At 41.0% G+C, this 27,940-nt stretch overlaps 2 protein-coding genes across 10 annotated transcripts in view; one reads left to right on the top strand and one right to left on the bottom strand.

Moving 5' to 3' along the window:
* EQTN (equatorin) overlaps window positions 1-24,917 on the top strand; it is a 59,034-nt gene extending 34,117 nt beyond the window's left edge. For 3 of the 6 annotated variants that reach the window (XM_086414913.1, XM_086414910.1, XM_086414911.1), the window contains 10 exons: window positions 4,313-4,409; window positions 6,396-6,458; window positions 7,823-7,972; window positions 9,628-9,741; window positions 13,425-13,498; window positions 13,683-13,793; window positions 15,771-15,886; window positions 18,702-18,840; window positions 21,131-21,251; window positions 23,154-23,771. In XM_086414913.1, the coding sequence (XP_086271039.1) occupies window positions 4,313-4,409; window positions 6,396-6,458; window positions 7,823-7,972; window positions 9,628-9,741; window positions 13,425-13,498; window positions 13,683-13,793; window positions 15,771-15,886; window positions 18,702-18,840; window positions 21,131-21,251; window positions 23,154-23,236 (1,068 nt within the window). In that variant the 3' untranslated portion in view covers window positions 23,237-23,771. Of the gene's footprint in view, window positions 1-4,312; window positions 4,410-6,345; window positions 6,459-7,822; window positions 7,973-9,627; window positions 9,742-13,424; window positions 13,499-13,682; window positions 13,794-15,770; window positions 15,887-18,701; window positions 18,841-21,130; window positions 21,252-23,153; window positions 23,772-23,856; window positions 24,025-24,436 lie in introns of those variants that run through there. The other 3 variants (XM_086414916.1, XM_086414912.1, XM_086414915.1) reach the window with 3 other exon arrangements.
* A 49-nt stretch (window positions 24,918-24,966) lies between these two features.
* TEK (TEK receptor tyrosine kinase) overlaps window positions 24,967-27,940 on the bottom strand; it is a 106,067-nt gene continuing 103,093 nt past the window's right edge. For all 4 annotated transcript variants that reach the window (XM_086414907.1, XM_086414908.1, XM_086414906.1 and 1 more), the window contains 2 exons: window positions 27,198-27,297; window positions 24,967-25,964 (listed from right to left, as the gene is read on the bottom strand). In XM_086414907.1, the coding sequence (XP_086271033.1) occupies window positions 25,890-25,964; window positions 27,198-27,297 (175 nt within the window). In that variant the 3' untranslated portion in view covers window positions 24,967-25,889. The remainder of the gene's footprint in view (window positions 25,965-27,197; window positions 27,298-27,940) is intronic.

Genomic DNA, 27,940 nt, shown 5'->3' on the forward strand with positions numbered 1-27,940 from the left:
TGTCTGGCTCTGGGTGACTGACCATCCCATCATGGTTATCCAGTTCGTTAAGATTTTTTTTGTACCGTTCTGTGTATTCTTTCCATCTCTTCTTGTTCTCTTCAGCTTCTACTAGGCCTCTACCATTTCTGTCCTTTATTGTTTTTTTCTTTAAAAGACCAAAAGTCTGTGTCTATTAAGTCCAAAATTTGGGCTTTCTCAAGAACATTTTCTCTTGGCTGCTTTTTTCCCCCCTGTTTGTGATATTTTCCTGCTTCTTTACATGTATCATGACTTTTTGTAGAAAACTATACAGTTAAATAATGTATTGGAATAGATCTAACATCAGATAGATATTTATTTTTTGCTAGGTTTTTGTTAATTTTTTTCTTGTTGCTTCTTAACTTGTTTACTGTCTTTTCTGATATAATCTTGTAGATTCTATATTGTTTCCAGTGTATGGATACTAAGTTCTCTGGTGGCATTTTTAAAATTCTTTTATTTTTAATCTGGGCTTCCCTGATAGCTCAGTTGGTAAAGAATCTGCCTACAGTACAGTAGACCCCAGTTAGATTCCTGGGTCAGGAAGATCTGCTGGAGAAGGATAGGCTACCCACTCCAGTATTCTGGCCTGGAGAATTCTGTGGACTGTGTAGTCCATGGGGTCACAAAGAGTCGGACACGACTGAGTGACTTTCACTTCACTTTTAATTTTAGGATTCACCCTGTATCAACACAATTTAGTTATCAGCCAGTGACTTAGCAAAGTTTCTTAAATGCCTAGGGGATCTTTGTGAGAAGGCATGCCTTCAAACTTGTTTATAAGACAGTCTTAGCTTTTACTTCCATTTTGTGCAGGGTTTCAAGCCCAGCTGTGAATGAGTTCATGGGAACTTCTCTTTTCCAAATCTTTCTTGGGTCACCTTTTATGCCCTAGAAATATGTCAGAGGTTTTCAAAGTCTCTCGTGGTCCTCTAGTTTCCCCAAGATTTCCTTTTACATTTCTGGTCAGGTTCTTGTTTACCCAACTGAAATCCTAGCCTTAGGTACCTGCCATGTTACCACCCAGGTGCTACTGCTTTGAGAATACTCCAGGGGATTGTTGCTGTTCACTCACTCAGTTGTGTCCAATTCTTTGTGACCCTATGGACTGCAGCATGCCAGGCTTCCTTGTCCTTCACTATCTCTCTGAGTTTGTTCAAACTCACATCCATTCAGTTGATGATGCCATCCAACCGTTTCATACTCTGTCGCCCCATTCTCTTCTTGCCTTCAGTCTTTCCCAGCATCAGGGTCTTTTCCAGTGAGTCGGATTTTTGCATCAGGTAGCCAAAGAATTGGAGCTTCTGCTTCAGTAAGAGTCATTCCAGTGAATATTCAGGGTTGATTTCCCTTAGGATTAACTGGTTTGATCTCCACGCAGTCCAAGGGACTTTCAAGAGTCTTCTCTAACACCACAGTTTGAAAGTATCAATTCTTCGACTCTCAGCCTTTTTTATGGTCCAGCTCTCACATTCGTACATGAAAAACTATAGTTTTGACCATACGGACCTTTGTCGACAAAGTGATGTCTCTGCCTTTTAAAAGGCTGTCTGGATTGGCCATAGCTTTTCTTCCAGGGAGCAAGTGTCTTTCAATTTCTTGACTGCAGTCACCATCTGCAGTGATTTTGGAGCCCAAGGAAATAAAGTCTTTCACTGTTTTCATTGTTTCCCTGTCTATTTGCCATGAAGTGATGGAACTGGATGCCATGATCTTAATTTTTTGGATGCTGAGTTTTAAGCTAGCTTTTTCACTCTCCTCTTTCACTTTCATCAATAGACTCTTTAGTGCCTCTTCACTTTCTGCCATGAGGGTGGTGTCATCTGCCTATCTGACGTTATTGATATTTCTCCCAGCAATCTTGATTCTAGTTTGAACTTCACCCAGTCCAGCATTTTGCATGATGTACTCTGCACGTAAGTTAAATAACCAGGGTGACAATATATATACTCCTTTCCCAATTTTGAACCAGTCTGTTGTTCCATGTCCAGTTCTAACTATTGCTTCTTGACCTGCATACAGATTTTTCAGGAGGCAGGTAAGGTGGTCTGATATTCTCATCTCTTTCAGAATTTTCCAGTCTGTTGTGATCCAGACAGTCAAACGCTTTAGCATAGTCAGTGACGTGAAGTAGATGCTTTTCTGGAATTCCCTTGGTTTTTCTATGACCCAACAGACGTTGGCAGTTTGATCTCTAGTCCTCTGCCTTTTCTGAATCTGGAGGTTCTCGGTTTGTGTACTGTTGACGCCTAGCTTGAAGGATTTTGAGCATTATTACCTTGTTAGCATATAAAATCGGAGAAGGCAATGGCACCCCACTCCAGTACTCTTGCCTGGAAAATCCCATGGATGGAGGAGCCTGGTAGGCTGCAGTCCATGGGGTCACTAAGAGTCAGACACAACTGAGTGACTTCACTTTCATTTTTCACTTTCATGCATTGGAGAAGGAAATGGCAACCCACTCCAGTGTTCTTGCCTAGAGAATCCCAGGGACGGGGGAGCCTGGTGGGAGGCCGTCTATGGGGTCACACAGAGTCAGACATGACTGAAGCGACTTAGCAGCAGCAGCAGCATGTAAAGTGACTGCAATTGTGTGTAGTTTGAACATTGAACTCGGGAGGGATAGGTTTTTAATTTTTCCTCTAATAAGTTGAGTTCTGTGTCAAATCAAATACTGACTGCCCCCTGAGAATAGAGATTTTTCCAGAGAGCTGGTTGTTCATACAAAATATTGACTGTGCTCTAGGGATGATGCTTTTAATGTAGCTCTGAAAGAGGTCTGTCCTTTCTGTTGGCTACCAGGCTCCTTTTTTTTTTTTTTTTTTTTGCAGCTATGATGCCACTAAGCTGGGGAGAAAAGGGAGTGGGAACAGCCTGAAGATAAAATGGTGGAGCCCACGCTGTCTTACTGAGGTTCAAAGTTTCTCTTAGACAATTTTTGTTTGTTTGTTTTTCATTTGGCTTTATGTAATTTTCAGAGTTTTGAAATGGTTGGATTAGTTATTTCACCAGTATTTTTTATTGTTTGTGTGGGACAGTTTGTGAAGGTTCTTGTCGTGCCATTGCAAACATCTGTCACCTCTAGGATTCTGTGTACGTTAAAGAATAATGGCAAAGAGAAACCAAAGAAGAGCCTCTCTAAGAGAAACGTTACCCCTTTTCTTCCAGCTTTGTCTGTTTCAGCATCTCTGTCCTGTCTTTGGGTACTCTCTCCAAACCCCCATAGTGGTCTCTTTGTGATGATTTATTGTAGTGAGGAGACTCCTTTCTGAGGCCCCTGGGCACACGTAGATTCAATTTGCAGCTCTGCAGTGGTAGGCAAGACACTGACTTTTCTTGAGCCTCCATTTCCTCATATAAATTGATGATCCTTGTAGAATCACAATGAAGATTAAAGGAGAAAACATTTAACAAATTTACACCAAACCTGTACATACTAGGTACACAATAAATTATTAATATAATATACAATTTATTGGGCTTCCCTTGTAGCTCAGTCGGTACAGGATCTGCCTGCAGTGCAGGAGACCTGGGTTCGATCCCTGGGTTGGGAATATCCCCTGGAGAAGGAAATGGCAACCCACTCCAGTATCCTTGCCTGCAAAATCTCATGGACAGAAGAGCCTGGTGGGCTGCAGTCCATGGAGTCGCAAAGAGTCGGACATGACTGAGCAACTAACACGAACTTGGTTCTTTTACTTCATCCCTTCTTACTGACCTGTAAGTAAGTAAATAAGTAAATAAGTAAGTAAGTAAATAAGTAAACTCATATTGAGTTATGGTATAAAAATAGTAATTAAGGGGTTTATGAAAGTAACTAATAGAAGAAAGATAATGAAAAGAGGACCATGTCTTTCCTTTGCTGTGTGATCTTATGCAAGTTATTTAGTCACTTTGAGCATTAGTTTCCTTGCCTTTTAAATGAGAATACTATAACAGTATGTGTCTCTGTTACAGTAGATTCTCTGTTCATTGAGAATCAGATGAGTTCATGACATTGAGGAAGCTTTGCACCATGCACACTCTACAAAAATACAGTGGTCTTTAATTTATGAAGATAAGTGCCTGGCTCTTGAATTAGCTTCATGGGATTAAATTTAGTGTTGTTTCTTCTCAAAAAATATAAACACAAAAATGTAAAATAAATTGTTTTTATTTGTGGCACCATTTCCCTCCATCCCTTGAGTAAGACAAGTATTTTGTCATATTTATTCATGTGTTGCAGATGACATTTATTCTTCATAGAGTTTGGATTTAATATTTTCATTTTGTTATTCACTTTGTGATTTAGGCTAAAACAGAAGAAAAAGTCATTTATGAACACTGTAGCAGTCAAAATATGTATGTGAACATAGCAATAAATACTCTTAAGAAGCTGAGAGACCAAGGTAATTTCTTTTCAATTAAATAGTAAGATAAACACTTGTGATTAACACCTAACACTGAACGTGTTTTCTTCATTAGCAGGGTTGTTTTTAGATATTCAATGAAGTGTATGTTTTAAATATTCTCTGGAGTAAAATGTGCAGGTGGCACTTTTTGTTGTTGAAAATAACCAGTTAGATTTGAAATTAGCCGTGTAAATATAACCTCACTGATGAGATTATCACTGATATATTTATATTTGATTTCTGAATATAAAAATAACTCACCTCCATGTGGAAGAGTAGTTCTGAACCTTTAAAAAATCATTATTGTCTGCCTAATAAACCTATTTTTTTCTACCTCCCCCAGTAAAATTAAGTACTGATTGATAATGTTTTGTCAGTTAAGGAGTTTTGGAGAGCCACATACCATTGTGATATCTAAGATTTTTCTCATTCCTCAAGAGCCAATTTTACTCCTTTGGAAACAGTATGATACCCATTGAGAATACATGGCAATGAGTTCAAATAATACAGAAAAGCATCTTTTTTAAAACAAAACAAAACAAAGACAGCTGTCTTCCAGATCTCTCATACCTACCCTTCTTTACATGACTACAGAGATGTGTATAATATTAATGAATACAATCATTTTATGTATAGTATGTCTCACTTTTCTTAGGTATCATAAAAGTCTTTAGTCAGCTAATCTGGAATCCATGTTCATACTTAGATCTATATCATACTTTCTATGGACTGTATGAAACTCTACATTGTATAGAACCTATATTGTAAATATTCCATTATATGGAATCTGTAATACGGATCAACCAAACACTTTTGGATAGTTAGATTGCTCATATTTTTTGAGTATAAACTCTGTGATAAATATATGTGACCTTATTTAAACCTGAGCTTGTGCTAGCAGAAAAGGTCTGTCTGCATGTTTAAAATTGGTAAATATTGTTAACCACCCCAGAAAGGGTTTGCCCATTTAATTTCCCTACCAATAATGAAGTATATGGTTTTCCTTACATCTTGCCAAACTTTCTCATTTATCCTGTTTCAAAAAGTGTGAAGATATAGTAAAAAAAAAAAAAAAAAAAAACAGTTATCTTAGTATTTTTAATTACTATGAAGTTGAACACCTTTATTTCTCTTTTTATAAATTTGCTCTTGGCATCCTTCTGCCCCCACGTCCACTTTTTAAATTGTTCTGTGCATTCGGGACAGCCTTTTCCGTGTGCTCTTTTACTATGCTGCAGATACTGTCTTCAGTTTGGCACTTGTGTGTCAGCCTTATTTATAAAGTTTTTTTTTTTTTTTATAATATAGAAGTTATTTTCACAATGTAGTCAATCCCTTCTTTCTGGCTTCTGGGTTTTGTGTCATGCTTTGAAAAGCTATTCCATTCTCAAGAATATAAAAACTGTTCATCAGTGACCATTTCCTTATGGCATTTTTTTAATGTACCGTACTTTAAGTAGACATAAATACATGTATTAAAATACAAGATCTTAGATTAATATTTTCATGGCATTCTAGCTTTTCTCCCTTTTTCTCATGTTAAATATAGCACACAGAAATAAAACATGCAGGTCTAAATACATAGTATAAATATTCCCAATGAAAATAGAGATGGTTTGCAAGCTGTTACAGTTGTGGTAAATGATGATGTAAAACCCATTCCCTTATATGGAATCTATAATACAGATCAGCCAACACATTTGGTTACTCAAATGGCTCAAATTTAAACATACTCTATCCAGGAGTCAAAATGTATTCATTTTAGCAAATGTGATACCCTGACCTTTTTAGTAGTTGAGTAGATTTAACTTTTTCCCAGTTTGGAATTGATTCTGAAGATGTTTGTTCTCACAGGCTGGTTGGATGTTTTAAAATGAAAAGAAATATCTTACTACACTAGAGACATTTTTATGTTCTGTATGTTTTTATGAAGTAGACAAAAGTAATTCATCATCTCAGGAGAAAAGATCCTGTGTGTTTTAGATATGTCTGGAAGCAATAACGATAATAAGACAACTGGATTGAAAAAGAATGAAACGAAAAATGGTAAGCTTACTGTGATAATGATACGCCTTTGTAATTGTGACTTTAAAGGGAAAGTAAATTTGGTTTACTACAGCTTTTAAATTATTATGAAGGATCAACTGCATACTTTGTACATGTATATCCTTTTTAAAAATTAGTATAAATTGGGGATGAAAAAGTGGACTTTTAAATAATATTTGGGTTGAATTCTCAACTTTTTTTTTTTTTTGTAGTTAATGTATGTCTAGTTAGTAAGTAGTGCTGCTTAAATTTTCAAATTGTACCTGCATTGGAATACCTGGAAATCTTCTTAAAAATGCAGATTCCGATCAGTAGGTCTGAATACAGTTTCAAAATCTGAATTTAGAATAAGAAAGAAGGTAGAGAAAATATTTGAATTTGGTTGTGTTTTTATTAAAACAGATGGCTGTGCTTCTCTTTAAAAAAATGTCTCCTATGTAAGGATTGAAACAATGTTGATGCTTTTAGAATCTCCCAGTCCTTTTCATAACAAAAGGATTTAAAGCAACTTTTAAAAGAGTTTGCTAAAGAGTGTCTAGTAAATTCTGCTAGAGTTTTTAGAAATAGAGTAACCTTGAAAGTTCATTAGAGTGAGGGCATCTGGGACTGGGTTACTGATGTTGGAAAGAGATTCTTTTTGAACTTGAACTCTTTTGCCCTTGTGAGAGTCATCATTTTCCCCACTATCTCCTGCTTATAAGCTTTTGTACTATTCTTATCTGAGTAAATATTAAGAATTGTTAAGATTTCAAGCCAGAAAACCTAGGTGTGCCAACTGTGCTGTGTGACTCGGTCACGTGTCGTGACTTTTCTGAACCTCATTTAACTCATCTGTAAAAATGAAGTCAGTTCACATGCTATTCTGGGTTACTATAAAGTTTATTTTTATTTATTTAGATTCCACATTTTTTAATTTTTTTCATTTTTTGGCTGTGCCTCGTGGCAGGCGTGCAGGATCCTAGTCTCGCCTACCAGGGATTGAATCCACACCCACTGTACCGAGAGTGCAGAGTCTTAAGCACAGGACCAACCAAGGAAGTCCCTAGTGTAAAGTTTAAATCAGTGTCCTTAGAATGGGTTTTGGTGTATTTAATATGCACCAGCTATTACTGATGTAATTCTTACTTTACCATCTGCTTCCCAAAGCTTAGGACATCACGTGGTCCAGGGAACAATATTGATTTGTTGTTGTTGTTAAAGGATACAAAGACGTGGACTTTTTGAGGCTATCATCTTACTTAAGTTAATCAGAATTCTGCTATTTCATATCCAAAAGGGTTGACAGACTCTAACCTTACCATCTCTTAAAAAAAGGAAAAAAATGCTATTTAAATTGTATTGAATGGCTTTTCTTTTTCTCTTAGGACTCACAGGAATTATGCTCTACAGACATCTTAAAGACTACCTTCTAAGTGAAGAACAGTTACGAGAAAATAACTACCCCCAGCCCAACCCTGAAAAACCAGGGAGTATTCTTTTAAACCCAGGCATGACAAAAACTCGTGTAAATGATCGTAAGTATATGGATCTGAAAATTACCCTTTCTGTGTACTGAGACTGGAGCCATAAGAGTCCCAGTGTTCTGATATTTTCCGATGAACACAAGAATTGTGGCCAGCATCATTAAACTGCAGGTAGAAACATAACTGCCTTTCGTTTGATTTCCCTTTTCTGTTTCATTTTGTTCCGAGTCTCTAAGTGCTTTATGTACCTAATCAATTTTACTAAGTCTTCTTAGTAACCATTTTCAGGTAAGTGCTATTACCACCTCCCTTTATACCAGTGAGGAAACTAAGGGTTAGGGAGGTCAAATTATTTCAGAGTTCACTCAGAAAGTAAGTGGGAGAACCAGGATTTGAACCCAAGGAGTCTGACTGACGCTTCTGCTTCATATGTATCCCTGTACATATGTAGGCAGTGCTGTATTCTGTATACTTCGTACCCTTTCACTAGGAATTCTTATAAAAAGACTTACAATTACTCCTATTATTTTATATTTTCTCCAAATATTTTCTCCATACTTAATGTATTTATACCTATTTCCTCCCCTTGCAAAAAAGAGAGAGCAAGGGAGTATTTAATATTAACACAACTGTCAAATCTTAGGTACATCAGAGTTTGAAATGCACTTATATAAATATTTTTCATTGGTTAGAAGATATTTATCTTCATCTTTTATGTCTTTGGAACTTGTGTCTTGGGATTATTTTCACCATTTGTTTTACCTTCTCTTTAAATCCTCTCATTGGAAGGCAGTACACTTAACGGTTAAGAACCTGGACTCTGAAGGAGGACGTCGGGCAGATCTGGGCCGGGATGTTGAATCAGTCACAAGTGACCCTCCCAGCCTCTGAATAATGAGATGACGGTCGCTACCCCCGTCGGGTTCATGAGAGTCCGTTAAAACTGTGCAGCTGAGCTGCTTGGCACAGTGCTTGCTTCATAATCTCATAAAAGGCACTCACATAAGAGTTGTCACCATCATCATCGCCATCAGAGCCAGCTTGAGGGTCATTAATGAAAAACAAGTATTCATAAGTGGGTCCAGGGACTTCCGTGGCCGTCCAGTGCTGGGTGTTCGGGTTTGAGCCCTGCTTGCGGATCTAAGGTCCCACACGTCACATGAACATGAGCAAGAAAATTAAGACAGAAATGGGTCTAGTGAAAAAGCCCAGATATACTCTCAGTGACTTAAACAAACAGATCTCTGTGTCTAAAAGGAAAGCACGGGTCCTAATTCAGGAGTTACTGTGTACTAGTGAAAGTGAAATTCGCTCAGTCATGTCCGACTGTGCGACCCCATGGACTGTAGCCCCATGGAATTCCCAGGCAGGAATCCTGGAGTAGGAAGCCATTCCCTTCTCCAACTATGTACTAGAGTAGATGACAATTCAAGCTGGTGACAGTCAGGTTGTGGTGCTGCAACCACAACTGCCTGGTGGAGGGTTGACTCTGGAATCAGGAGAAGGCCTCTTCTGAGCCGTGTCATTCCTGATGCAGGAGATGGCTCAGCTGTAAGCACTCCTTCACACAGTCCTGTTCTTTCCCTGGTGCTTCGTGATCACGCTGAGTCTGTGCTCACGCCAGGATCAGGAATGCAGAGGCAAGGCCCTGCACTCAGGTCCTCGTTTTTCCTGCCATCTCTTCAGGAACAATTCTCCTGTTCTAGCTTCTAGGAAGACCTGCTGTCGATGTGGGAAGATCTACGGTGTGACTTCTACAGGCAGACACAGCAGGACAGAGGAATGTCACTACCATTTTGGCCGAGTGTTGAGTCATAAAGGTGAGTATCTGGTTCTGTTTCATTTATTTGACAAGCCGAGCCGGTGCCAAATCAGTAGAAAGGTGGGATATTCATTTCAATATGTATTTTTAAATACAACCTGGTAGAGAGAAACTGTTGATTATGAAGTTTCCATTGTACACACCCACTTCTGAGCATCACTTCTTAACTTAGCTGGAGCTTGCTGGCTCAAGAGGCATGTCTGTGACTACTCTTCTGCCCTTTTAGGACCTCAATTCAAGCTGCTGGGGCTTGCCAGGTGGCTCTAGCAGTAAAGAATCCTCCTGCCAATGAAGGAGGCATAAGAGACTTGGGTTCCATCCGTGGGTTAGGAAGGTCCCCTGGAGGAGGGGAAATGGCAACCCACTCCAGCATTCTTGCTTGGAGAGTCCCATGGACAGAGGAGCCTGGTAGGCTATAGTCCATAGGGTCACAAAGAGTCACACCTGAGCTTACCATACATATCAGGCAGTTACCTGTTGACTTTACCCACTTCTCACAGGCCAGCATTAGAGTAATTTTGTTGCTAATAGCTTCAGTTCCTTGCCCCACCCCACCCTGAGAGAGAAGGGACACACACTTGATTCCCCGGCCTGGCCCCCATTTTCCCCTGCAGCACAGTAAACTCCCAACAGCCCCCTCAGATGGTGATTTTTCCTACTCGAACCAAAAAACCTGGGCACGGTCATCATCATCTCCCTCTGGCACACTCTTTCTTTTAACATTTTTATTTATTTATCCATCCATCTGTTTAGAATGCAGGGGTTTTTCTTTGTGCCACGTGGCTTGTGGGATCTTAGTTCTCTGGGGATTAAACCCTGGGGCCACAGCTGAGTCCTAACCACTGGGCCGCCAGGGAATCCCCTGGTGAGCCCTCTCATCTCAGAGTGGCCACATCCCACTTACTCTACCTCAGAAGCATCTCTTCTGCCCCCCCACCCCCGCTGCCCCTGCCAGAACCACACCACCCTCACTTCCATCCTAAACTGCTACAGCGTCCTTCTAGGCTCACTCCATCTGTTATGCCTTTTCCGGTCTTCACCGCCCCTCCCCAGTCTATTTCTCACCCAGCAACCCCGAGAATAATTTTTACATCACAGTTCTGTTTACCTCACTCCTCTGCTTTCATGAACGTTCTTCAGGAACTTTGTCAACCCTGCCAGATTTGACCTCTACTCCGCTGCCAGATCTTGTACCCTTTCCATGGTTATCTTCATGCCACACTGGCCACCTCGAAAGGTACCTTCTAACCTGCTGTCTCCTGTCCCTTTCGCACAGCTGGTTTCCTTTCATCGTTTGTTGTTGATCAGTCGCTAAGTCATGTCCGAATCTTTGTGACCCCATGGACAGATGCACACCAGGCTTTCCTGTCCTTTACTATTTCCTGGGAAGGAAATCTAAAAAGAGGGGATATATGTATACATATAACTGATTCACTTTGCTGTACAGCAGATGTGCTAGCCCAACACTGTAAAGCAACTGTACTCTAATAAAAGGTAAAAATAAATAGGTTGTCCCTCTTCTATCACAACATGCTGTCAGTGGCTTTGGTAGCACATGACTGCATTTTGTAATGATTTAGTAATTTATCTGCTGTGCCTGAAAGACTACAAGGTTTTGGAGGGTCCATCCCTCTTTTTTTCTCCCCATCGTCAGGCTGTCACTTAGCTTGGTACAGGCCGTAGGTAGCTATTTGGATAGATGGTGAACAGATGAATCATTTATGTAGATATAGACACGAGTAGAAATGCTATTATCATAATAAGTGGTATGAATAAAAGTAGGGCAGAGGAAGTAGAGAGGAACAGTGGATATGATTGTATTACAGAAGAAATATAAGAACAAATAATATAGTGAAGATTCCCAGCTGGCTTAGTGGTAAAGAATCCACCTGCCAATGTAGGAGACGAGGGTTTGATCCCTGGGTTGGGCAGATCCCCTGGAGAAAGAAATGGCAACCCATTCTAGTATTCTTCTCTGCGAAATCCCATGGACAGAGGAGCCTGGCAGGCTACAGTGGGTTTGCAACAGTCGGACATGACTTAGCAACTGACCAACAACAAAGTAAAGACTAAATACCAAAGTAAAGATTAAGTAAACTTAAATTTGACCTGAGTGTTTTGGATTAGCTTTAGAGGGTAGGGGGGACTGTAGATTCCAAAAGGGAGGAAAAAGAGGAAGACACTGCAGAGAATAAGAGTAGCAGACTGCGGCTGGGTGGGATCCCTAGAGCACACGGCGTCATGAACAGGAGGGGATCACTAGAGCACACGACGTCATGAACAGGAGGGGATCACTAGAGCACACGACGTCATGAACAGGAGGGGCCTTCGGAGCTGGTGGACCTGAGATTTGGGTCTGTTTTATCACTTACTTTCTCTGAGACCTTGGGCAGGCTTCTGAAGCTCTCTGAGCTTTTGTTTCCACATTCATAGAAAGAGCTTTGCGTGGCAGTTTAGTGAGCTGATGTGCCCACGTCCTGGCTTACAAGCTGTGCTCTGTTAACACTGGTTCTTGGCTCTCTTTCTCATCTCGGGAGAAGATAAGATAAAGCTGTAAGATATCAAAATTGGATAAGTAAGCCAGAAGTGCCAGCATGAGAAATTTGCATTTGATTTGTAATGTACAAATGAAGCATTTGAGGAAAGTAATGTAATGAGAATGTGCTTGAAGAAGCACATTTAAACTAACTGCATTTTATAGAAAAACTGGTACAGAAATCACTGTAGGCAGAGGGGGTTATAGGGAACAGTTGGGGGAACATTTCCTTGGGCCAGAGGGAAGAAGGGCTTGGGTGGATAAGGGTACAGGTGATATGGAAGGTTGGAGAGAGAGAAAAAGGAGAGAGATGAAGGCTTGGCATTGTTGCTGTGAGAATGTGCAAAGTGTCTGGCCAAAGGAGAGGAAGAAGAGAATGTTGGGATTTTGGAGGTCCTGCCAGGGTTGGGGACAGCATCTGTGTTATGGTCTCAGGCCGTGTAACTGGGTGATGTTTCTTGGGTCAGATCAACAACTCAGATACAGAAAGGGAGAGGCTGGTGGTTGGAGCCACCACAGGGTTCCAGCAAAGAGAGAAAGAGAGTAGAATTTAGAGAGGATGGCTGAGGTAGAGTTAAGCAGGGTAAAGAAGGGACACTAGGCAAGGAGCTGAAGATCAGGACAAATGATAGGGGAGCGAAGGGAAGAAGGGGAGGAAGGCATTCAGGACATGCGCAGTTATAACTCACCTTCAGAATCCAACCCCTGGCAACTTCCCTGTTGGCCCAGTGGTAAAGAATCTGCCTTACAATGCAGCGGACTGGGGTTTGATCCTGCTCAGAGACCTAAGCCCAGGCACCACAACTACTGAGCCCGTGTGTCACAACTAGAGATCCGTGCGCCCTGTGGAAAAGATCCCGCGTGATGCACTGAAGATCCCACGTGCCACACCTAAGACCCAGTGCAGCCAAAAAAAAACAAAAAAATGCAACCCCCGAGAATTCTGCTTCCTGGAGTCAGTTTTTCCTGTTTGTTACATAAAAGCTAGAAAAGTAACTATACAAAATAACTATACAGAGTTTTAGACCTTAGATCACTTGCATGGTAAAGTCTTAATGCTCTTTGAGGGTAAGATGCTCTGGGAGTTAGCCACTCTGCCTTGTCAAGCTTGCTCATTTGATCTTTCTTTTTTGTGTGGTTTGCAGTCCTTGGTGGCTTAGGAAGGCAGTACAGCTGTTGCAAAGGTGTTCTTGGATCCCCCGGGTGTCAGGTCGCCAAGGTAGGGCTTGCTGCCCAGAATTCTATTTGTGTCAGAACCAGAGTCGCTGTCTGCTGCACAGACCTAGAGGATAGATGAATATTTGGTCTATTATAATTCACTGATTTTCAGGTGGTGAAATTTTTATGAGCTTAATTCCTCTTGCCAAAATACACAGTAACTTACTTGGCAATGTTTGTTTCAGCATCATGTTCATAACCAAAAAGAAAACCTAGGGGGCTTTGTGAAGACATTGGTCAAGTTCCCAGCCCTCGACAGGAATCCCCCCCGTGTGTTTGCCGTGAGCTGTGAGGTGGTACGTTGGTTGTACGTTTTACCTCATGTATATGTGTGTAAGGAACTTTCCCAGGCTTTCTCTCTCAGTCCCACATAGCTCTGCAATGCTGTTCACATGTTTTGGGTGAAGCAACTGTAGCTGAAAAAGAATTAAGTGACTTGGCTGGGTCCCAGCACTTAGGGCTAGGCACTAGGGCTTCCCCGGTGGCTCAGATGGGAAAGTATCTGCTGGTTGTACGGGAGACCCGGGTTTGATCCCTGGGTCTTAAAGATCCCCTGGAGAAGGCAATGGCAACCCACGCTCGTACCCTTGCCTGGAAAATCCTGTGGACGGAGGACCCTGGCAGGCTACAGTCCATGGGGTCGCAAAGAGTCCGACTCGGCTGAGCGACTTCACTTTCTGCACTTAGCGATGGAGCCAGGAGTTGGCCTATGATCCTTTTTCTATTACCTATTGATTCTTTTTATACATAATCACTGCTTGTTCTACTCATTACATTGCTGAAATTACATGGGTGGAAAGTGTTATTAACACTGCTGTTATCCCCCAAACCATTGCTGCTGCTAAGTCGCTTCAGTCGTGTCCGACTCTGTGCGACCCCATAGACGGCAGCCCACCAGGCTCCCCCGTCCCTGGGATTCTCCAGGCAAGAACACTGGAGTGGGTTGCCATTTCCTTCTCCGGTGCAGGAAAGTGAAAAGTGAAAGTGAAGTCACTCAGTTGTGTCTGACTCTTTGCGACCCCATGGACTGCAGCCCACTGGGCTCCTCCATCCATGGGATTTTCCAGGCAAGAGTACTGGAGTGGGGTGCCATCGCCTTCCCCGCCCCAAACCATTATAAAAGCTTTAATTTTTAACAAACTGTTGTTTATAGAGACAGTAAAATATTTATAGGGATTTATCTTCTTTTATATGAGAATCAGTACTAAATAGTAGGGGGAAAGCAGAACTTGGAATCTGAGAGCTGGGAAGCTCCACGGCTTATCAGGCAAGTCCTGGATGATCTGATCTGTCAATTATGAGGTTAATGATAATCCCCCAGTGATGGTGAGAATCCGATACACTGATATATGACAGAGTGCTTTGTATGTGTCAGACATCATGTGGACAGTCATCTTTAACAAAACATAAAATTTTTATTCCTTGTGGCATATTTGGGGAGCAGATTTGTGGACTATAATTATAGAAGAGCAACATACAGTTTCAAACTTAGGTTTTTAATCGGAGACAGTTAAAGCTGCTTCTGGCTTAGAAATCAGATTTCATTACCATGTTGTCCTCTATGGTGCCAGGTTTATGTAACCATAGTTTGGATTTTTTTTTCCCCACTCAACGAGGTTTATAACTGTGTTGTCCAGTATGACATCCACTAGCAAACAAACACATAGATGTAGTGAACAGAGTAGCCGCTACCAGAGGGAAAGCAGGGGAGGGTAAGACGGGTAAGGGGCTCAACTGTCTGGTGAAGGTGAAAACAACATTTTGGTGCTGAAGTGCACTGTAGTGTATATAGAAGTCAACGTACAATGTTGTATACGTGAAGTTTACATAATGTTATACAACAATGTTAACTTCAGTAAAAATGTAATTAAGTTGAAAATTCAGTTCTTCAGTCATTCTAGCCATATTTCAAATACTCAGTAGCCCCTTGTGGCCGGTGGCTACCCTATTGGGCAGGACAGAAATAGAACATTTCATCTTCACAGAGGTTTCTATTGGATAGCATTGATCTCTAATGAAAATACTGGTAAAGCCTAAGCCAAGAAAATGAAATTATTTTATTAGCAGAAATATTACTAACATTGAGGGAAAAAAATTAAAACTTGGAACATCTTTGATATGACTGTCAGATCCACTCACTGGCTTTTGTTGGCAAAACTGAACGACAGGATGAAATTGTGTATTTTAGTTAGAAATATTCCTTTATTATATCTAAGATGTTAAAGTGGGTTTACTCAGTGTGGTGTATAAATTTAATATCTCTGCCTTTATAGTGCTATACAGCCAAAGGCTTGGAACCTACTCGAGTAACAGTGGTGGATCCCAGCCTCCAGGTGGTCTATGACACATTTGTGAAACCAGATGAAGAGGTCATTGACTATAACACTAGGTATGCATTATACAAGGGGTTTATTTTTCAAATTATAGAACATTCAACATGTAGTTTAAGTTTTAGCCTAGGTACCTTTACTGGAGTCAACTTTAGAGCATGAGCTACACTATTTTAATTTATTTATTCAAAGTTATTCATGTTCTGTTGAATTCCTTGCTAAAATTATGCAGGCACTGTATTAAGCCCTGGGTAACTCTTTAAATAAGAGATATGGGCTTATACCCTCATGGTGTTTACATGTTGGAGCGGTCGGTAGAAGGCTAGAGAGAGAGGCAAAAATATTGAATAAACCATTCATTCATTTATTCTTTCAACCATTAATAGGTTTCTTCTGAAAATATCATGCTATGCTCTTCCCATTAGGTGAAAATTTCTGTAATCCTGTAGACATGTCGCTGAGTATACACAGCTTTTATACAGCATGCAGAACACTGGTTCAGTGCAAATTCTATTTTATTATTACTAAAGTATGGCATGTTTCTGATCCAAACTCAAGGGTAACTTGAGATAGTATAAGATATGCCTTTAATTTTTAAAAACCTCATATAAAACACCCAATAATATCATTGATTAACTGAATTGAATTTTCTAAAGGCATACAAGCCATATGACATAACACATATATGTATTTAAATATAAAATAGAAGACACTGATCTTATTCTAGAATGAAAATTTAGAAGTGTTAATTACTGATATGATTGTATTTATTCAGTTTTCTTTAAATAACGAATTTTCCAATGGTACTTAAGTATGTCTTGTATGTGTGTGTGTACCCACTCCAGTATTCTTGGGCTTTCCTGGTGGCTCAGACGGTAAAGAATCCACCTGCAATGCGGGAAACCTGGGTCGATCTCTGGGTTGGGAAGATCCCCTGCAGGAGGGCATGGCAACCCACTCCAGTATTCCTTACTGGACAATCCCACGGACAGAGGAGCCTGGTGGGCTACACTCATGGGGTCACAAAGAGTCAGACACAACCGAGCAACTAAGCACAGCACAACACAGCGTTTGTGTGTACACATTTGTATATGTATATGTAAATAAATGCACACATGTATACATGTATGTGAACAAATATGACTTTATACACATACACATAGATTCTTTACCGCTGAGCCTGGGGAAGCCCATATATATATTATACACACTATATAGTATATAGTACATGTATTACACAATTTGTGTGTGTATGTCCATAATTTTGGAGCACAACAAGGCAAAATGGGAGTGAATTAAAAGTTGTGATAAGCTTTGAGAATAATTACAGAGAATTCTGCTAACAAGCACTCTAGCAAATTCCCTCACATTCATAAAAATGTTTGTATACATAAAAACTCAATAAAAGTTCCTGTTACCAGAAAATGCATTTTGTTACTAATCTTTCTCCTTACCTCATTTGCTGTTTTTTTCCTACTCATTTTGGCCATATCCTAATAGCCCCATCTATTTTACTTTTTTTAAACTTTATTGAGTTATAATTGGCAAAAAAAATCATACTATATTTATTGTACTCTTATTGGTTCTTGTTCTTTCGTGGATTTAATGTAATCTTTTCTAGCTCCTTTTTGGAACAAGTCAGGAAATGTTTTGGTAATTACTGATAGTCACAGCAGCAAAATGAGAATTGAAGGGCTTGCATTAAAAACAAAAGAACTTTCAAATCTTAAAAGGTCAAAAGGATTCAATGGATGACATTTTTTAATAACTGCTTTAAAACAAATCCAAGTACTCTATCCATGATCATTTCCTCTTAATCCAAATATTTGACTATGAATCACATTCCTTAATTAAGCCAGATGATGTAGCCAGCTGTCTTTTTTTCCTTATAGGAGACAATAATATTAACATATAGCTTAAGCTGAAAATACCTTTGCAGTATTTTTCTTTTCTCCTACTCTGCACTAAGGCACAGCATTAGCCATGTTTCAGAACACTTATTTAGTATGTGCTTCATGAAAACCACGAGGATACTCAGGTTTATGCATGTAGTTTTCACTGTATGCATACATTTTCACTAGATTCTCCTAAGCCATTGAAAAGTGAAAGTGAAGTCACTCAGTTGTGTCCGACTCTTTGTGACCCCATGGACTGTAGCCTACCAGGCTCCTCAGTTCATGGGATTTTCCAGGCAAGAGTACTGGAGTGGGGTGCCATTTCCTTCTCCAGGGGATCTTCCCAACCCAGGGATTGAACCTGGGTCTCCCACATTGCAGGCAGACGCTTTACCGTCTGTGCCACCAGGGAAGCAATACACATAGTAGTAGTGTATATATGGCAATGCCAGCCTCTCAATTCATCCTAAGCCATTAAGATTGGTAGTTAATCCTACTTTACAGATGAGAAAACTGAAACCAGAAGGTTAAGTAACTTGTTGAAAGTCAAATATAATAAGTAAATGGCAGAAACATAGCATAGTTCAAACTTAAGTTGTCTAGACTCTGCTTAGGGCTCCATTTGCTTTTCCATGTTCCCCATGTTTCATCTTTAGCTTTGTCTTAACGTAGATAGGCTAACTTTACTAAATTGTCATTGACAAGACTCAGATTATACAAAGATGAGAATTCACAAAGGAGCTTTATCAGCTTGTAATAATGTCTCCTCCAGCCTTACATGATTGATCCAAAGTATAAATTTTGCCAAGTTATACCAATATAACCTAATAAAGGGGTAGTTGACAGTCATACAATAAGATCTTTGTTCTGATCATCAAATGTTTGTCTTATTGAGTCAGTAATGTAGTCTAACTGTAACTGATGAAATCTACTGAGCTGCATTCTTTACTTACATGCATTGTGCATCTTATTGGGGCAGGTTTTCTGGTGTAGCTGAAGACGACTTGAAGAACATGAAGACCTCAGTCCGTGATGTGCAGGCCATCTTACTGAACCTCTTCAGTGCTGACACTATACTAATTGGACATAGCTTTGAACACAGTCTCTATGCGCTTAAGGTAAGGAGTTACAGGCTCACCTTCTTACAAACCTCGTGTTAGCCAGGTAGTCATTATCGGTGTGTCATCACTCATGCTCCATTTCCCCTTTTTTGACAAGGAAGACAAGAATCACTGTCTGTGCTAATGACACTGTCCAACTATGGTAAACCAAAAGCAGTGTAAGAGAGCCCAAGTCATGTGGCTAATCAAGATCAGAAAGTCCATCAACTGTGATAAAGCCAAAATCATTGTTTGTTTTGACATGACCTTTGATTAATATCCAAATAGATAAGACTGAGTTGATCTAACAAGTTGTTATAGTCACATCCTGGAAAATGCTTTTTCATGTTAAGTCAGGTAGGCCTTATAGGTAATCTTAACATCAACGATATGCTCATTTTACTTGGCATGATAGAGCTGAAGATCTCCCCTTTAATATACCTCTGGATTAAAATGGTCTGTTTTTTGCTCCATGTTCTAGGAGTTCGCAGTCTATGGCTCATGCCAGCCACCTGTTTTTGCAAACATTTTTATTGGAACAGAACCGTCACACCCATTCACTGATACATTTTCTGTTGTGCTTTCACACTACAAGGGCATTGTTGAGTAGTTGCTGTTGAGTAACAGAGGTGGTGAGGGCTGCACGCCTAAGCTATCTATAATTTGGGACTTGAAGAAAGGGTTGGTGGCTTTCCCTGGCCTAGAACAGTGCCCTGCGATACAACTTTCCATTATTTTAACTATCCAAGATGGGGGATATCAGTTGTGTCCGATTCTTTGCAACCTATGGACTGTAGCCCGCCAGGCTCCTCTGTCCATGGGGTTCTCCAGGCTAGAATACTGGAGTGGGTTGCCATGTCCTCCTTCAGGGGATATTGGACATCAGAGATATCAAATGTCTGATTGAGAAAATGATTTTTTCAGTTTCTTAACTGCAATAGTTGCACGAGGCTCGTGGCCACCACATTGCACAATGAAGCTCTGCAACGCTGGGGACCGTGACTGTTTCAGCCACCCCAGGACCTAACCTTCACGCAGAGAAGGGTTAGTTCTTCTTTAGTGCCAGAACACAAGCAGGCTTCTTTAATTCTCCTGAGTGAATGCCCCCTCTTTCTCTGCAAAGCTGGCACCATAGTATAGTCGCTTCCCACAGCACCGTTGTGTGCACGTGATGGAGGAGACGCAATGTCCTCCCACCACACCCCACCCAAGTGTGGGCAGAGACGTGGGATATAAGCTTTCTGTTGGAAAGGTCTTCACAGACATGTCCCTCTGTCACCTCAGAGACAGCACCTCTCAAACAGTTTCTCACTGGGACTTTCCTGCTTCTCATTTTCTAGGAACTGTTATTTCATCTGCCTCCAAGACTAGAAAATTTCAATGTTTCTTTATTCCTTGTAATCAGTCTGTGTCTTCCTTCCAGATTACTCATAGATGTCTCTTTTTTTGTTTCCACAACTACCTTATATTTTTGCTCCATCCTTTTCAGCCAGGTACAGTATCTAAGAGGTGACCGATACATTAAGTGAGAATCTATAGTGTTTCTGGACAGGGCATCATAGGTGTTAAACATTAAATTTCCAGCCTTTTTCTTCTTGATCAGTCTTTAAATGACTTGTCCTGAGGCTAACCTTCTTTTACGCCTCTTTAAATTACAGCTCTTCGAATGAGGAATGCAAATGGTACCTGACTGTCTGGACTCTGTGGTCTGTTCCCCCTCCCCCATATCCATCCTATTGTAAACTTGACTCCCTTCTTCCATGTGAAAGCACAGGGAACTTGAACCTTGATGGGACTAGTCCTTTTCCATGCTCCCTCCCCAGAGAGAGACAAGATAAACCACTGAAATGGGACTTGCACTGGAGTGAGGTGTGCCCCCCTCCGTTGAGTCCCAAGGTGAGAGGAGCCTGACTCACCCCTGGCTGCCGCCTCCCAGCCAGTAATTATCGGAATCCCTCTGAGCTCAAGCTGACTCCTAGTGGGATCTCTTGGGAGGAAAGTAGACTCAGCAGTCAGGCTCTGAGATTGGATTTCTTTCCAATGTACTAACTTGGCTGAGGCAACTTTAACCTCTCCAAGCCTCAGTTTCTCTGGCTGTAAAAAGGGGACAGTGAAATACTGACCATGCTGGGTTAGTCTGCAATTTGTAGTGAGATAAGCCAGGTAGTGCTTAGTGACTGAGCTGGTATCACTGCTCATGTTCCTTGGTTTTGCAGTGTTGTTTCTGCTGCTACAGTTCCTGTTGCTGCATCAGTTTTCTTATTCTTTGGGAAGAATTTCTAAAGAGGTTTTCTCTTTCATTTGACAGTTAATTCATACTTCAGTTGTGGACACGACAGTTCTGTTCCCTCATCCGCTAGGCTTGCCTCACAGAAGATCCCTGAAGGGTTTAGTGGCTGACTACCTGCAGAGAGTCATTCAGGATGAAGGTAAGAGCCTGCTTGTTCATGATAAATATCAAGCTCATGAGTCTGACGGGAGTGAATACATCATGAGGGTCATGGTAAAGGTCCCCTGTTTGAAATACTTCCCTGTGGGTTTTCTCCTAGGGTAGAGAATCTCGAAGTATCTGTTTAAGAAAAATGTGTTCCATGCCCACTGCCTGGCATAGTCCTAGATATTCCACAGGCCTCAAAACAGCAGTTGGCGCAGACTGGTGACCTTGGAATTCATACATAAAACTTTTGTTGGTGCAGAGATCTAATTCCATCCTAAATGCTGCTCTGTACCTCTTTTCATATGTGATTTTCATTACACCTAATGAGAATCTAAAATTGATTGGGTCCAAGGTATCTCAGTGGCGCTAGTGGTAAAGAACCTACCTGCCAGTGCAGGAGATGTAAGAGTCGTGAGTTCCATCCCCAGGTTGGGAAGATCCCCTGGAGGAGGGGAAATGGCAACCCACTCCAGTATTCTTGCCTGGAGAATCCCATGGACAGAGGAGCCTGGCAGGCTACAGTCCACAGGGTCGCAAAGAGTCAGACGAGACTGAAGTGACTGAGCACTCACGCAGATTATCTCACCCAAGGTAAATAGTGAGCTTTTTGTAAAAGGAAGTGTAACTTAAATGCAACAGATTCATCATGCGTGCACTTGCTTTGTAATGGATTGGTAGATCTTGCTCTCAGAACTTTTTTACTTTTGGTATTTTTGATGTAAAGGCCCAACATTAAACAGGCTCACCAAATGCAACAAGTACAGCCACCAGCTATCCTGCTAGTCGCATTGCCATAAGCACGCGGTATGTGTCTGACTTGGAATGGAGGTTAGTTACTCTGTACATTTTGTGCAGACCCATATAGGCCCCTCTGTTGCACAAGATAGAAAAGGAAGTTAATTTCTGAATGTTAAAATGTTATAATGCTATTGTTTCTACAGATGCCCCTCTGATCATGTCATTTATTGTACAAGAATCCAGATTTTATCTTGTGGTATTTATTCTTTCATTTTATGTCTATTAGACACTCACCAATACCATCTTACACAGGATCTTTATATTATCTGCTTTAAAATATTCATATCTCAAATGCCCCAAAAATGCTATTCTAAAATTCATAATGTGTTCTGCTGAAAACAACCTGGGAGCATGGACACAAAAATATTTCATCTTACAACAAAAAATGCCCTATATAAAGCAAAGTTAAAGACCACCACAGTTCTCTCAGAGTAATTCAAGGAAACAAAAAATAATACACCATTTTACAAGTGTAGCCCATATGATTTTTCTCAATCTCAGACCTCACTTATTATTTTGTAGGCTTGGTATTTTGGGCAGATTTCATCTGCTTTTTAAACCCATGTCATCTCATATCTAAGGTCACTCTCTGTCTAGGAGGTATATTTTTTCTAGAATCTCTCTTTCTGGCTTCTTGTCAGATCTGTCATCCACCGGTGTCTGTCACTTTCTTGTTGCATATCCCTGGAAAAGAGGTTCATGGAGAAGGTGCTGATGTGCTATGCCATCATAGGAACACAGTGACCATGTGACTGAGGGCAGGGTATTCAGAAAAAGGGAGATGTTTGTTCATCTGCTGCTGCTAAGTCGCTTCAGTCATGTCTGACTCTGTGTGACCCCATAGACGGCAGCCCACCAGGCTCCGCCGTCCCTGGGGTTCTCCAGGCAAGAACACTGGAGTGGGTTGCCATCAGATCTATGTAAAACATTTCTAAAGCAACCAGTGGTGGTTCTAGGTGTGAAATAGTGATATATTGATAAGTGGCCAGCGTTGATTCTGTTATAAACTCAAGACCGTTTTGAGACCATCCGTGGGCAACCTCACAGGGAGTTGTCTATGTCTAACATTTTATTTTTTGTCCTATTCTATTTGGAGGTCACAGTTCCAGTGAAAATGCAACTGCCTGCATGGAACTGGTCCTCTGGAAGGTAAACGACGACCTGAAAGGAAAGAAGTAACCACCTGGCCCAAGAATATCTTAAACCTCTGCACTGCTTCCCTGACTCCTTGGCCTCCACTGCTGGCAGTAGAGTTCAATCTATAATAACATGAGGTTGCCCCACACTTTCAGAGAAGAGGAGAAAGAAAAGCACTGCCAAGGTTTATGTATTACATTTTAAAGGTTGGATTTCCACAGCAGTTTCTAAAGTTGTGTCTGGGGAGGGGTGGGGAAGGAATTAGGTTGTTTGGATTTTGACTAATCTTCATAGGCCGTGTGCAAATGACCGTGGAAGATGCTTTAAAGTTGAAGTAATGAGTCCAGGACTTTCACAAAGTTCATTTTTCAGATTACTCAAAATTTCTTTTCCTCTTTAAATACCTGGAACCATTATACTGCTAGGAGTCAGAAACATCTTTTCCTAACAAAATCATAACAGTTTTCTTTAGATCGCCTATATAGAAATAGATGTAGAGATTTTCTTCACAAAATACATGGATGTGAACGTAAGCTTTTCAGTGTACTGTTAACATAATACAGTTTGGTCACTGGGCTATCGTGTAAGGTGTTTTTATTCTAACTGGTGTACTCTTGCTTGATTTTGGTTTCTGTTAACCACTCACTGATCTTTTTTTTAAGGCAGTATCCTGTGGATCTTCTTGTACACTGAAATCTAATCTATATTCCAAGTTCTGGAATTATCTAGTTCCTTAAAGGAGTTGGTTCTTCCTTTCTTAATTGCTTTTTGATGATATGCACACTGGCCTGTGGAAATGACCCAAGTTCATTCAGTTTGCTGACCTTTGAGTAAGTATGAATCTTTAGTATTAATTCGGTTAACATGCTACAGAGCTACAAAGGTTTCTTTGTCAACAGCATGGATGAGTCACAGAGATGTCAGTCAGATGGCCGCTGTGCCAGAAGTGAATCCGTGGCCTTCTGACAGTTGATTGTGATGCTGTGTCAATCCGTAACACACCTTAGGCCGACTGCTTCAGTATTTTGAATTTACAAGTAAATCTTAGTATCACTGAATTCCTTTTTCTTGATGCCACCCTTTCGTAGTCATCTCTTGTACTTGACGTGAAGTAAATTTGTAATGATGTAAATTTATTTTAAATATATATAATCAAGAAGGTCAAGCTGTTAGAGAAGGTAGCTGTTATTGTGTATTCCAAAGCCACATGCAAAATTTGAAGACATTATCTACATTTTTCAGAGATACATTCATCCCCATTCATGTACATACAAACCAAGAGTTGTCAGGAGCATCTTCACAACATTTGAGTGAAAAGGACTGTGACGTATTTGGACCTACTTTCAGTGGCTCTTTGTTCCAGCCCCTGCTCTGCTGAAGAATAAATGGCGCGGCAGCAGTGTTACTTTGCCTATCCTGCTGTGGGTGAAGAGCTTCTGGACAAATGCAGTTTCCTGGTCACTGTTTCTGATGCGTGAAGTTGAGCAGATGGCAGGAATATGGAACATTACACAGTACATAGGACACTGCAACACAGTTAAGAGATTCCAGGTTTAAGCCCTCAGTTCCTACTGGAACCAGAGGTACAGGAAAACAGTAGAATATTTCTGGGAGATGTTTCTAATCTTGTGAGCTTCTGATACATCTGGTTGAATATACTCACCAACTGCTGTCTGCGTATTGCCACCACATTAGAGGATGATAAAGTGTTTTCTTGAAAGTATAATAGAGACGGTTGGTATTACTTATGAGACACATTCCTAGACAAAAAGTGGGTAGGCAAGACATTTATTCACTTACTATATGATCTCAGTATAGCATGTGCCTACAATATAAATGGTAAACTCACACCTGATCAAAACTAGAACTTTTTACAATGTGCAAGACAGGTAGGGATGTTAATCTGCTATGATACATGTCACATGTCTCCCAAATATAACTACAAGCTTCCTGTTTTAATTTCTTAACAAACACATCGATGTTATCTGAGAAACTAAAGCCTCTTAGCTTATCAAACTAACACTTCTTAATGTTCTTAGGCTTCTAAGGAATGAGATTTAAGTTGGCTTTTTAGTGTCTACGTTTAGGACTGATTTGTTGGCTCTGGAAACACATGAAAAAGTTGTCAAATTAACAAAGGAATCAGGATGGCTTCTACAGGTGAGGGGGAATATTTAGAGATAGAAAAAGCTCTTTACATCACTTAGGTTAACATTTAAGAGACCTAAATCCATGTCCTGTTAGAACTCATACCTTTCCCCTCCTTTTTCTCACCTGTGCCGACAGGTTTACTAATAGTATTTTCTTCTACACAGTGAAACATCTTAGAGCATCCAATATATAGGTAAATATAAAAAAAATATCTAGGACAATGAGTTATGCATTACAGTAACTGTACTCTCACACCTTCCCATAAAGTCCATGTTTTTAGAAAAATATATTATTGTATATGAAACCACAGGCATTCTGATTCCAGCACATTCTTACTCAAAATAGTATATACAGTCCTAGTCAGAAGGTGCTACAGATTCACACAGGGGTCTTACAGTCAAAGTCCCAGGCAAGCGACAATCTATATACATGTCCATTTTCTGTCACCTCTCTTGGCAGAGGCTTGCTCGCTGAGCATCAAGGTATGAAGGGTCTCTCACGCCGGTGAAGGGGAAACAGAATATACAGATGAAAGTGGTCGGTCCTAGGCTGCTTCTTCTGCAGAACAGTCGATCCCCGCGTAGGTGAACTTCTCGTAAAGTGTGGTGTTCACATAGGTCTAGGAGAACAAGAGTGGTTCAGAGACACGAGCCGGCTCAGTCCTGCCTCCGCTGGGAGCAGTTACGGTCATACCCCAGCTTCCTTAGCTTGTCTCAGCTCAAATACAGATGCTGTGCACTCAGTCATGTCTGACTCTTTGTGACTCCGTGGACTGTAGCCCACCAGGCTCCTCTGGCCATGGGATTTTCCAGGCAAGAATACTGGAGTGGGTTGCCAGTTCCTACTTGAGGGGAGTTTTCCTCACCCAGGGATGGAATCCCCACCCAGGGACTGAACCCGCCTCTCCTGCAGCTTCTATGTTATAGGCAGGTGGATTCTTTGGCACCACCTGCTGCTGCTGCTAAGTCACTTCAGTTGTGTCCAACTTTGTGCGACCCTATGGACTGCTGCCCATCTGGCTCCTCTGTCCAGGGGATGGTCCAGGCAAGAATACTGGAGTGGGTTGCCATGCCCTCCTCCAAAAGCCCCAAAATACCAATACTGGGGATGGGGGATATTTCTCTCTCCTCATTCCCTCTGTTGTATTTAACCACTTTCTTCCTGAAAAGCATCCCTTGACTTCTGCAAGTAAGATTTCTTCCTCTCACTTTTTTCAGCCTCCTGGCTTCTCTATCCCATGGTCTCTCACTGGTCCTTGCTGACATGCACCACATCCTCCCAGACCCCTTCCTCTGCTGCTCATCTTCACATCTCCAGCTGTGTGACCTCACCCACATCTCTGCTTTCATTGCCAACTGGGTTTTGATGACTTTGAGCATCTTCCATGACTTCCAAATTCCCTAACCTAGATTTACCTTTTGAACCTCAGATCTGTGTAGCCAATTAACTATCCACTACAAGTTTTTACGGAATTCCTGACCCTCCCCGTGGTAACCTGAAGCCCGCATTCTTGTCGCTCTCCCGTTTGTCCCTGGGCAAGTCACTTTCTCCTTTCTAAGTATGCTCCTTCATCTCTAGAATGAAAGGGTCAGGCTGTATGACAGATTTAAGATTCCGTCTAGCTCAGACAAGCCAGTTCTGTATGTTGTTCTACAGTGTCTGACTATATCTTATATAGGAATCTGGTTTCCTCCAAAATTGTAACTTTCTCAAAGTTGAGTCTGCATCTTTTATGGCCCTGTAGCACCTCAGGTTGGTTCAAAAGAACCTGCTGACCTGTATCCACTATTAACCACAATGGACACATGAGGAATTCCAATGAAAGAACCCACGCCTTGAGTTCCATACTCACCTTTCGTTCTTCTAACATCCTGTTTAAGGACACCAGGATCTGGGCAAATGAGGGCCTTTCATAAGGCTTCTCCCGCCAGCACTGTCTCATGAGATCATACCTTTGAAAACAGAGTGTTTAGTGTCCAACTGTGCTTTAGTCCTGGGCACAGCCAGGTGCAGGGTTTGGAATAAAAGAGAATGTAGCCACACAATGCATGGTCATCTCGCTTAGCCAGCAGAGGACAGAAGTACTACAGCTAGGAAGGTTCTAGGAGGCCTCCCGCCTCCCCAGCCACATCTCCTTTCTTCTCCCAGTGGATCTAGTGCCTACTTTGGGTACCATTCCCAAGAGATCTTGGTCTCAGCTATCCTGATCATCTGGGAAGAACTGAGTTGTGTGTCTAGGGTAGGCTTTCCCTCAGAGTATTACATCTCTCAAAGTGTCAGTGTTTCATTTCTAAAAGCTGGCTCTGTGCGCAAATAAATTTGCAAAATGCTACCTATCACACCTCCCTCTTAGTGACTGACTTTGTGAAATCGTGAAGTCATTCTAGTAAAAACCAACAACCTTTTAAACCAGGTTTAACATAGAAGCTTCCCAAACACAACTGATCACAGAACTCTTTCCCCTTGTGTTATTAATTTATGTCTCACACATTCCACAAACACAGTTTACGAAGTGCTAGTCTAAGGTCTTTCTCCAGTGTGGCCAGAACTACCTGTATTGTTAAAACGTGGATTCCTGGGACCCACTCCAGATTT

This window comes from Bos grunniens, chromosome 8, assembly GCF_055505025.1.
Source record: "Bos grunniens cultivar Pamir isolate PY7600 chromosome 8, Bosgru_T2T1.0, whole genome shotgun sequence".
NCBI lineage: Eukaryota > Metazoa > Chordata > Mammalia > Artiodactyla > Bovidae > Bos > Bos grunniens.